Source organism: Dreissena polymorpha, chromosome 6 (assembly GCF_020536995.1).
Source record: "Dreissena polymorpha isolate Duluth1 chromosome 6, UMN_Dpol_1.0, whole genome shotgun sequence".
Classification (NCBI taxonomy): domain Eukaryota; kingdom Metazoa; phylum Mollusca; class Bivalvia; order Myida; family Dreissenidae; genus Dreissena; species Dreissena polymorpha.
The window spans coordinates 39,761,586-39,773,905 of record NC_068360.1 but is presented as its reverse complement, the minus strand read 5'-3'; the positions used below and the strand labels follow the sequence as shown (position 1 = coordinate 39,773,905).

Genomic DNA, 12,320 nt, shown 5'->3' with positions numbered 1-12,320 from the left:
CACAGACTAAGTTTCAAATACATACAAACCACATTGCCCGCATGATAAAGCGGAAAAGATGTTGGGCTATACGGCTAGTGCAGTGGTTGGAACACTCGCTCGGCGACCAGGGTTCGATTCCCGTTCCCGGCAGCATGTTAGTTTGGTTGGTAGTCAACCTATCCAACAGGTTGGTTTTCTTCCGGGTACTATTGCTTCCAGCCCTCCCTCCAACATAAGACCAGACCAAATTAAAAAATCTTTGATTAAAATTGGACAGTGAAGCCATTATTCAAAAAAGCGTCCCAACTTTCGTGACTCTAAAAGTTAATTAGGTAGGAGTGCTGATGCACACTCCGGGTCCCCGAAAAGGTCCTAATACACTTCGTAATACGCACACACAAGTGGAAAATAATTAGAACAACTTCAGATGGAACAGAGGCTAACAGGTTGTTGACAAATTTCTCAACACATAAGCAAGTCTAAGCTTGGTCAATACATCTATTTGTTTAGTTGCAAAATAAGACGTGTTTTCGGATTTGGTTTATGCAAATTTGCTTTATCACATCTAATGTCTTTTGGTATTAATTTATGACGGGCGCTAATCAGGAGGTTGTGCAGACATTCAAAGGAAAAACATATACTCTAAGATGTAGAGTAAGGTTAAAGGTCTTTTATTTAGTATAGATTTCGATTTATATTTTTATTTGGCAGAAAGGACGCAATGTTTTATTAGTCCGCTAAGCATCCTTTAATAACTGCGTTGACAAAACAAACTTATGATATGCACCTCAGCACTGTAGTTATATACAAAGGTACTCAAAAAACATCAATTGGTCATTTTGAGCACACAGCACAGGTGATCTCTCGGCTCTGAACGTATGGTGGACACTTCAGCGTCCCACAGGCAGCTACCACCAAATACATCAGTTTACCGATCTTGTTTTCAGCATCTTCAAATTCAAACTCTGGTTTAGTATCGAGACAAGCGTAATTAGTCGGCGATGCATGTTCACTTAGACCAGATACCAGGTAGCCTGCATACTCCATCGTCCAGCCGGGGTAACACTGGTTCCTGCCAGGAATCATCACGGTGGTTTGGCGGCTGGATCTGCACACGGCACAAGGGGCGTCGTGGTCGAGGATATTGCTTCCAAAGAATTGTGAAGCCCCTGCACTATACCAATTCATGTCGTATTCTGCTCCATATATATACGGTGAATATGTTCGTGGAGAATCACTGTATACACCCCATATAGGATCACCCGAAAGACAAATGTAATCTGCAGCTCCATTTTTGTCGTATGTGTTTCCTGCAGTGAAACCTGTCAACACATAAAATGCTATAAATAATGTTAAACGTCAATAGAATGCCACTATGTTTTATATATGGACGTCAAGTGTGAGATAGTGTAATAATTAAACTTTAATGAACGATGAAAATAAAAATTCGGGTTGTTTGTATCATTTAACATTTACAACATATGTTTGCTTGAAGAGAAATGTTAGACTTTTAATGAACATGCTTTGTTTAAATGTCATTGTTTTAAAGCGAGTATGTACGATTCCGATGTCAACATTTTATTTTCGCAGTCTTAAACCAGCATAGGGACATGACCTAGAAATGTTAAATGAAATTACCTTACAGATTCTATACGGTACCATATAACAAATATTGTTTAATTCCGTAACATTAATATCCAACAAGTTTACGCCGATACCGAAACGTTCTCTCATATTTGTTGCAGAACCAAAATTGTGTCTATGTTAGTCTACACATACCAATCGGGATTTCCCAACAGGGTACATGTCTTGTGCTTAAAAAGGAGTTTTCGGTTTTACAGAAGAACGTTATTTGCAATTGAATAACACGTTTCTTATGTTTATTTTCAATTTGGTACTTCTTATGTATGAACTTGTATTCAAAAATTCTAATTTTTGATTCATTAAGTTTTGTATTTCATTTTGAAAAAAGTAATAAGACTCGCTTTATATCTGGAATCGGCAACATCCTAAATTTGCGATTTTTAATATAAAACAATATGGCCACATAACGTTGTTTTATCTTAGAAAATGTATATTAAATTGTTAGTATTTATAGCGCCAATTAACACGTATTTTGTCATAATGTATACACTTTGATTCACAGATCGGCACATTTCTTAAGTATATGCTATGAAATCGGCATCGCTTCAGCGATTGCATACCGAGCATGCATTATGAACACACTTCTTCCATTTTATGTCAACAAATTGCTAAGCGTAACCATTGTTTGTTTGTGACCCGTAGGAAAAGCATCAGTTCTGTGCTAAACGGAAGATTAAACACGCCAGTCGGCGCAAATGAATAACCAGGCTTCCTTTCTAATTAGCTGCAATAGACCACAGGCAGCCACTGGTCGTCGCTGTTTTGATAGGTACAAACTGATTTAACCTTAAATGCTTTTTAATGACCATCATAGGGTTGATTGTTATAGCTTAAATCGTTCAATGTTTCTGTTTTTCTGTCTCTTGTATTGTATAGTCAATTGGTCACTTCATTTAACTACAAGCGGATGTATATCATGCTTTTTGATTATCAATTTTGCGATATTGGTAATGCAAAGGCTTTGACGAACTAAAATTTTCTTTATATTATAAATTGCAAAATACAAATGATAGTGATCAGAAAGGTAGTTATTCCATTTGTTTTACCATTATAAACGAGCTCTGTTCCGTTCTTTGGGCATGTCGTTCGTCCCCATCTGGTGTAAATTGATGCTGAAATATCAACATATCATTTTTTTAAATATATTGTCAGATTTAAAATATGAAAAACAATATAACAGCTGAGATTCTTTGTGTTTGTGTCTTAAGGAAATCCTGGAGAATGCCGGGTCTTATATAAAATCAAAGTACTGACAGTACTGGTTTGACGATGCTTTTTTATAGGATTGATATAGAAGCATATATTTAAGTTTATCTGCATCACAACAATTGTGTATGTGGGTACGACAATTTTGGGTAGGAAAACAATGGGTTCAAAAATTTTGGGTACAAAAATTATTCCCCCAAAAAAATTGGGTACGAAAAAATGTTTGATTACAAAAAAAAAATTGGGTAGGAAAAACAATAAAGTACGAAAAAAAATTGTGAACGAGCAAAAATTTGGGTACGAAAAACAATTGGGTACGAACAAAAATTGGGTTCGAAAAATGTAGGGTACGAGAACAAATTGGGGGTACGGGGAAGTAGTACACATGTTAAATTTGATCCATTCATCGAAACTGGGAAGTGGGTTACATTCTCGCTCAAATATAACAAGAAATATCTTTAAAAAGATATTCGAGGTGTATTTTATGTACCACTTATCTTAAAAAAACGTTCTGTCACAGTAAAACGTGTGTGGGTTATAACAATACGTATCAGCATATAAATTCAAAACTTGACATGCTCTTTAATTACACCATTCTCTTAAATTTAGTTTAAACATATTTATTTCAAAGAATGTACATTGTTTTACAAAGAATATGACACAACATTTATTATAAGAACATGCTTGAATAGGATTAGAACGAAAGACGATGTCTTATTTTGTTCTTCTCCCTATACAAATACAGTTTCATGTTGCTAGACGGACATACATGGATTTTAAATAATAAACAATGTTAAGGGTATGGAAAAAATTACGAGTATAGTTTCTTTTGTGAGAAACAGGCAATAAGTCGACATTTGGGATGTGTATGAGAGAGAGAGAGAGAGAGAGAGAGAGAGAGAGAGAGAGAGAGAGAGAGAGAGAGAGAGAGAGAGAGAGAGAGAGGGGGGGGGGAGAGAGAGTTCTGTAGCATATTACGAATCAAATCGCTTACTTTTAATAATAAATGTATGCACTGCATCGGCTATTTTAGTATTCGTTAAGTAGTCACAAGTGTTGTCTCCATATAGAATAGTTTCAATGCAAGTAACGGAATATGCGGATATTGAGTTCAGATTCGCCACGAATATGTACAAACCGAGTGCATTCAAGAAAGTAATGCGACGTTGTTTCATGAAGTCCGCATAGACATAACGGGGATGCAACAATATTGCGTCGGAAAAGGTGTTCGTTTAAGGCGCTACACTTTGTTCGTAAGCGCGTGTGTAGCATTTGAAAGCGTCTTTCACCGTACGTAAATAATGGATTCGGAGTCTGTCGATCTATGTTAATTTGACTTTTGAAGGAATTTATCGATTCGGCGTTTTTTATTTCATCCGGAAGATTATTCCATTCACAAACAGTGGATGGTAAAAACGAATTTGAGTATAGTGACGTTCGCGCTTGAATAGTTTGGAGATGTGACGAATTTCTTAATGAGTAATTGCTAAACGATCCAACTGTAGCGGGTAAAAGGGATTGCAAATAGTTTGGTACATTACTAGAGTTCATTTTATACATTAATATTAATTTGTGTTTGCGTCTTCGTTGGCTGATAGTTTCCCAGCCTAGCTCATTATAAAGTTCTTCTATTGAGACTAAACGTGTGCATCCAGATGTTATACGCGCGGCTTCGGTTTGGATTTTTTCTAGGTCATCTTTTTCATATTGCGTAAAATTATCATATACAGCGTCTGAGTACTCGAGGATTGGTCTTATAAAAGAAAAATATATTTTCTCGAGATTTTTTCTATCAAGCATTGATTTTAACCGACGCATTATATGAACGCGTGCCCATGCCTTTTCCTTTATGTATGAAATATGAGCATGCCAAGTGCAGTCATTAGAGATAAAAACACCTAAGTGTTTATGGACATCAACGATGGGTATATTCACGTTATGCATGGTCAATGGTGGATGTGATAGTTTATTCAGTTTTCGAGATATAAGCATTGATTCGGATTTTGAGGGGTTAAAACATACCAACCATTTGTCAGCCCAACTGGATATTTTATCAATGTCTGATTGCAAAACGACTGCAGATTGGCTTGGCGAATTTACGACCATAAACAGACTAGTGTCGTCAGCAAACAGATGTATATGTGCTTGTATATCAGCAATAATATCATTTATATACACAAGAAACATAAGTGGACCTAGAATAGAACCTTGAGGGACACCGGCGAGAATTTCAATAGGGATTGAGTGCGCTCCCGGTAGGATTACTTTTTGTTTGCGATCAGAAAGATAATTAGTCAAGAAAGATAATATATTTCCACGAATGCCTGCTTGTTGTAGTTTGTATAATACACCTTTATGCCATACTTTATCAAAAGCTTTACTAATATCAAAAAAGATTACTCTGACCTCAAGGCCATTGTCTAGTGCTCTGCAAAAAGTATTATACATATATGTAAGCTGATTAACAGTCGAATCACCAGGCAAGAAGCCAGATTGAGTGGGCGCAAAGAATGAATTATCTCGAAGAAAATTAAAAATGTGTTTATGCAATATCCTCTCAAAGACCTTCTCAATAGTATTTAACAATGATATTGGTCGATAATTGGACGCTTTCGCTGGATCACCCTTTTTAAAAATCGGACACACATTAGCAATTTTCCAACAAGAAGGCATTTTGTGAGTATTAAGACAAGAGTTAAAAAGATCACACAATGGGTAGCTTAATTGATGCATTGCTTCTTTGAGGATACGATTATCAATTCCATCAGGACCAGATGCTTTGCCTAACTTAAGACATTTGATTGAGTCAGTTACTTCTTCCTGTGTTATATGAAAATTCTGAAGAGTGTTAGCGTTTGAATTTTTGATTATTGGTAGTTCGTGGTTGCTTTCGTCAATTGAACATTGGTTTGCAAAATACCTGTTTAGCATATCGGCTTTACAGGAGTCATTTGCTACAAAGATACCTAATTGTTCGTCGAAAAGAGGTGGAATTGAATTGTTTCTGTTAGTAGGAATAAATGTTCGAAGTGTTTTCCACCAGTCTTTTGCGCAAAGGTCAGATGACTTCAGTTTACGTGCAATATTGTTAAAGTATTCATTTTTTGAGTTACGTAGAAGTAAAACGACTTCATTCCTGACACGACGAAAATTTAACCAATGCATATCGCTATTTAGTTGCTTGGCCTTTCTGTATAGACGCTTTCGTTGTCGAATTTTTTTCTTTATAATATTATTTAGCCAGGGGAGATCACGAGAACGTATACATACATTTTTGTTAGGAATACATGAGCCAGCAATTTGTAAAATTGTCTTCGTAATATTTTCTGCATAAATATCAACATTTTCGCATTTAAGAAGACCCCAATTAGTATCTGTCATTAGTTGTCGAAGTTTGGAATAATCACCAATGTCGTATCGCCAGATATGTCGATATAACGTTTTACGTAAAGGTTTAATGAATTTTAATGTAACAAAAACAGGGCAGTGGTACCGAATAGTTTGGTCTAAAATGGGTTCACCTGTTCCAGAAAGTAATACGGTATTCGGATTACTTACAAAGATAAGATCAATTATGGAAGATGAGTGTTCAGTATAGTGTGTTGGCTCATTTATTAGTTGCGTTAAGTCATATTGTAGACATAATTCGTTAATTGTTCGTGCTGATAATTCGGCGATAGTATTTATATTAAAATCACCTGTAATAATGATATCATTTATTTGTGTGTCTCTGGCTAGTCCTATAGAATTTTCAATAGAATGCATATACGATCTATCCGCACTAGGCGGTCTATAAAACAAGCCAAACAGAACGGATTTATGTTTTGAGGGGAACACTTCAATCCATAAAGACTCAACGTTATTTAATTTGAGATCGTGTCTTCGTTTGAAAGCAATATTTTCATTAACGTATATAGCAACGCCGCCATAAGAGTCTAGACGATCCTTGCGAATTGGCTGGTGGAAGCCTTCGAAAAGAATATCAGTAGATGAAATAGAACTATTTAACCATGTTTCAGTAAAACCAATTATATCAAAATCACGTAGCCCTGTATACAAAACATCTATTTTTTGCATCAGACTTTGAATATAATAATGACTAAAACTTAAGTGGTGTGTTGCAGAGGCATCGGAAGTGGATAAGGAATTATTTGCATTTGTGTTATAAGATGTCTCAGGCAAGGTAGGCCCTGGGTTTGGATGTATATCACATCCAGCAGCATGTTAAACCAAACAGGAAACATTGTAAGACAGTTTTGAGAAAGATAATATCAGTATGTATATTTTTTCCTATCGGGATACGCTTACGTGGGTGTTCAATACTTCGTGATATATTTATTGACTGGTAGACACTACTTTGTAATGAAAAGAGACTAACAACACTAGGCCATAATTGGCATGCAAATACTACATGTATGAGAATTGGAAAAATAGCTGGTGGCCGATACGCATTCATGACAGCGTTTTCTGGTCTCTGTTTAAGGTACAACATAATGATATGTTCCAATGAAGACGAGGTGAGCCAGAAACGCTGACATGATACGTTTAATGCATTTGATCATAGAAACATATTGCAATGCTGATATTAACATTGGATTACGTCTTTTGCTACATAACTGCTTCAAATAGGACGTTGAGATAAGAGAGAGTATAGGAAAAAGGAAGGCAAAGAGGACGATGCTAAAGGAGGATAACATTTTAGGTAACATTTTAATGATATGTTAGGTTATGTTGGGTGTGCAGATCATAATATGAAACAAAAAACCTAGAAAAATCATTTAAACCGTTCGATTATAAATAAATCACCCTTGGAAAAAAGGAAAATAGTGGTTGTAAATAATTAGAGTGAGCATCTGTGTAACGATGATAATGTACGTACACGATTATAAATAATACATCCTTGAAGAAAAAGAAATAGTGATTGAAAATGATTAAAGTGAGCATCTGTGTAAAGATGATAATGTACGTAAAAGTACACACTTACATATATACAAATGTGAGAGCATTTAACGAAAAACAGTAGCATATAAATAAAGAAAGCATCAATTTTAGCTGATTTGCAATGCAGCATAAACTTTGGTCACATCTGTTCGAAAGAGCACACTTATATTCATAAGAATGTGTAAGCAATTAGCGAATAGCAGCGATATATGTATGGAAAACACAGCAATATAAGGTGATATACATTACATCAAAAACTATGATGCTATCTGCTCATACGAACACACTTATATGCATGGGAATGTGAGAGCATTTAACGAATTGCAGAAATATATGTATGCAGAAAACACAGCAAAATTAAGTGATATACATTACATCAGAAAGTATGATACCACCTGCTCAAATGAAAGAACACATAACCCCTCTAGTTTGGTATTGAATAGATTGTGCATTGTGTATTACACTTCACGCGATAAATTTAAATAAGATAAAGTAGCACTTTCGCACTTTGTTTTTAGGGATACAATAGGAATAATAGTTAAGTTAACAACATATTTAGACCAAGGACATGTTAAGCTCTATTTGTTACTTTGTATTTTTGAAATATCACGTGTTCACAAGTGAATGCACCACACACGCACAATTAAACATATACTACAAGTTAACATCAATTAAGATGCATAACTGCTTAAATTGTACTGGTAGAAAAAAACGGTAAACTATAAAGAGGCTGTTAATAGGAAAGCGAAAACTTAGAGTCACAAAGTGTAATTACTCATTTTCCGACAAATCAACATTGATCAAGAGACATTATTTTTTTACAATTTACGCAGACAATATGAGTTAACAATTACTAAAGTCTCAAGTCTCAACTAGTGCGCAATGACATACTACTTTAGAACAACTTAGTTACATCAATAAGAACGCAACACTGCATAAATTGTATTGGAAGGCAGACATATTGTTTTACAATTTGCACAGACAATAACAGTTATCAAATACTAAAGTCTCAAGTAACACCTAGTGCGTAATGACATACTACTGTAGAACAACTTAGTTTACAGCAATCAGGATGCAATATGAGTTATCAATTACTAAAGCCTTAAGTCACAACTAGTGCGTAATGACATACTACTTTAGAACAACTTCGTTTACATCAATTAGGACACAGCACTGCATAAATTGTATTGGAATTCAAACATAAAATAGTACAATATAAACATACTGTTAATATAAAATCGATACGTTAGAGCTCCAAAGTGTAGTTTACACATTTTTGACATATCAATATAATCGATCAAGAGACGTTTTTCGTAATTGACACATACAATATGAGTTTTCAATTACTAGGACATCGAGACGCACCTAGTGCGTAATGACATACTACTTTAGAACAACGTAAACGATTTGTCTATGTTCACGGTTAAAATGTTAGAAAAAGGCATTTTTTTCTATGACAACACCTGATACAGTTATTTCGTGTACTTTAACGACTGAATGGCGAAACATATGAAATATACTGATGGAAAGTACAGTAGAAAGTGTTTTAAATTATAATAATTATATGTAATGAATTTAGCTCAAATACACCTTTTAGCAATAATAATCATTTACAAATAATAGGGTTTTATAAGTATTTTAGATTTAATCTTAAATACAGCTGAAGGCAGTAAATAAATCATTGTTGTGATGTCCTGCAGAATAACGGGATTTGACAGATTGACATAAAGAAAGACATGATAGTTAGTGTAAACAGTTATAATAACCCCGTGACATCCGTGCTTTTAAATTGAACAAGTATTTTTCAGATGTAAACTGCACAAAAAAGCATAGATCAGCTTTATTTATTTGTACTTTTCTAACTCGAATTCCGAGGCGATACGTTTGAGCTTTGACTCGCCGTTTTCCAACACCCGTATCAGAACAATTCCATCGGCAGACCAGGCGCTTTCAATTCGTTTGGCTTTTGCAAGCCCACGCGCGACAAATAATAACTGAGCACGCCGCTGGGTGAGGTCCTCATTTATGAAAACACGAGCATGTTCCTTGTTCGTCTTGAGGTTCCGCCGTAGGGAATATAGCTTTTGCCTGGCTCGGTAGCTCACAAACTTTACTAGAATAGGGCGCGGTTGAGGCCCTCCTGGCTTTCCGGTTCTGTGAGAACGGTCAATTTCGCCTATGAGGACATCAGCCCCCATTGACATGCACAAGTTCATGACAATCTCATCTGTGCTTTCATTTGGTTTCGCACTTTCTGGGATGCCGAAGATACGCAGGCTATTGCGACGACTGTACTGTTCGCTGGCATCCAATGCGTCTTTAAGAGTGCGATTTTCATTTTGAAGTTTTGTATTTTCGTGTTCGAGACATTCTATGCGTTTGGATAAGCCGTCCACGACCCCGGTAATGATGGTTTCAATCATGGTTTTCATTTGGACCGAAAGAGCATGATTAATGGCCTCTTGAACGGTCTGTTTTATGGCCCTCATGATGTTGACATCGAGTCCAACATTACCAACATTGTCATTTTCAGACATACTTTCAAAAGTGTAGTTGAAGTCAACACTAGAATCGCTTGTGACTCGGTTTTTCTTTTGCTCAACCTTGCCTTCTGGAGTTGACAACTCCGAACTAGTCCTCTTGGTTTTGGCAATATTTGGGGTGGAAGCAGTAAAGCTCATTATATTGGATGCACTTTCTTATTTGAACAGTATAGAGCAGAAATCAGGTGTGCGTGACTGCTGTGTATAGTACACGTTACGCTCATTGAAGCGAGATCAGATATTGGGTTTATATATAGCTATTTATAGGTATGAAGCTATAAGAAGTTCAAAGTCAAATTATTGCTATAAATAGTTCAAACACAAAGAAAAAGACCTCCTACTCACAATGTTTATAGCCGGTTTGCATCCTTATGTCCACTGTTATAATATATTTACACTCACTATAGCATTCTAGGAACACACTGAATAAATCCACACCCAACAAGTATTGATAAGATTCGCATCATTTGAGAGAATTAGCAAAATATATGAGACGATATAAACACATCCAATATGTCCGCCACCGGAAACCCAAAAATTTTCACATGTATATCATACCAAACTTTATATTTCGTTGTTTTATTTCCTAAGTTAATGATGCTATGTGTACGGACGTGATTTCACATGCCCATGTGCATGAACATATACTTTTTATCATTTTATTATTGTTTTTTTTTCTCTAATTCAGTAAGGTTAGGCATGTTTGTTCGTTAAGTACGGCAATAATTTCATGATGATTCCCAAAAGTAGGTATGAGCCCATAGTCGTAAGAGCAATTGAATGCGTGAGTTCGCCCATGAACACATGGTAAGGTTAACTAAATCTCCGCGATATGACCTAATGTGTTAAAAACAGCAAATAATATCCAACAAACGAATTAATTATCAAACATAGTATGAGCACTGATGTGGTTCTGTTATTTCTGTTTGAAAAGTTTATTAAATATGCAAAATGAGAAAGCACGCATAATAGCGAGTTTCACAGATGTCATATGGCTGTTTTGCTGTTTATATACCATAATCGCTACAACGTTTACAAATGGCAGGTTCGAAATAATTCGTTATTTTACACTCATGATCGCGTTGAAAGTTAATTATACACGTTTTAATTCGCAATGTATTTACTGAATCAAGACAAATGTCAAATACAATACAGAAAATGCATAATTGTTTCATTGATCTATAAACATATAATGGATTGAATATAACTGATTTAAACTAAACGTTTTCAAACTATTATTAAATATTTTTCACAGAATATGCTGTCCTATTTATAGCTGAGCTTTCTATACCTTTATCGAGCGAGGTATGCCGATTAGAAAAATCGAGCTATCTCAATCGGACTGGCTCGGTCTTTAACATAGGTCGCCATTGTGAAGATTTTTGTCATTTTATGATAACTTAGACGAGCTGCTTCGCAGTATCGTCAATTATGTACTTCAACATATTGAACGTACCTCCAACAGATCCAGCCTTCAGAGCTTGTATTTCCGATTCATGCTGATTGTCTTTAGCTACCAACTGTTCAATCCTTGCAGTCAATGTCTGAATGGCAGCGGCCATATCTACATCACTGTGAAGCACCAGTCTCCTATCCATGGTACAGCAGCTCAATCGCAGCAAAAGAAGCCATACAATCGCCCTGTGTGTTGTCATCAAAGTCATTGTGTTGATGTGCATCGGTGAGTAGACTCAAACAAAATAAAAGTCGACTTGTATTTCGTGATCTTAAACTACTGGCAGCCTTTGTATTGAGATAAATGTTAATATTTTTGTCGTTTATTGTGCGGAACGAATTATCAGAGGTTGTCCTGTTATTAGACGTTTGCTTAAGAATCGTGACATCCCTATAGCAGTTGTGCAGATGTGCAGATTAGGCTCTTCAGTATGACGCACGTAAGATTTTAAAGGATGAGTTATGTTTACCAAACCGCGTTATGTGTGTGTGTAAGTATGATGCTTAAGTAAGTTTGGTGAAACAAATTATATTATTAAATATAGCATT

General features: G+C 35.6%; 1 protein-coding gene across 1 annotated transcript; it reads right to left on the bottom strand.

The window, feature by feature from the left end:
* Positions 1-637: 637 nt before the first annotated feature.
* Positions 638-12,073, bottom strand: LOC127834977 (short-chain collagen C4-like). Its single transcript, XM_052361145.1, has 3 exons — positions 11,773-12,073; positions 2,673-2,738; positions 638-1,304 (listed from the first exon to the last, which is right to left on the bottom strand). The coding sequence occupies exons 1-3, from the start codon at positions 11,993-11,995 to the stop codon at positions 817-819; spliced, it is 777 nt and encodes a 258-aa protein (XP_052217105.1). The 5' UTR covers positions 11,996-12,073; the 3' UTR covers positions 638-816.
* Between the last annotated feature and the right edge of the window lie 247 nt (positions 12,074-12,320).

Excerpts from the sequence above, each read along its gene's own strand:
- LOC127834977 (XM_052361145.1), bottom strand. The coding sequence starts at position 11,995 with ATGCACATCAACACAATGACTTTGATGACAACACACAGGGCGATTGTA. Across the intron at positions 2,739-11,772 it reads GAAGGCTGGATCTGTTGGAG|CATCAATTTACACCAGATGG; the intron begins GTACGTTCAATA and ends TTGATATTTCAG. Across the intron at positions 1,305-2,672 it reads AACAGAGCTCGTTTATAATG|GTTTCACTGCAGGAAACACA; the intron begins GTAAAACAAATG and ends ATGTGTTGACAG.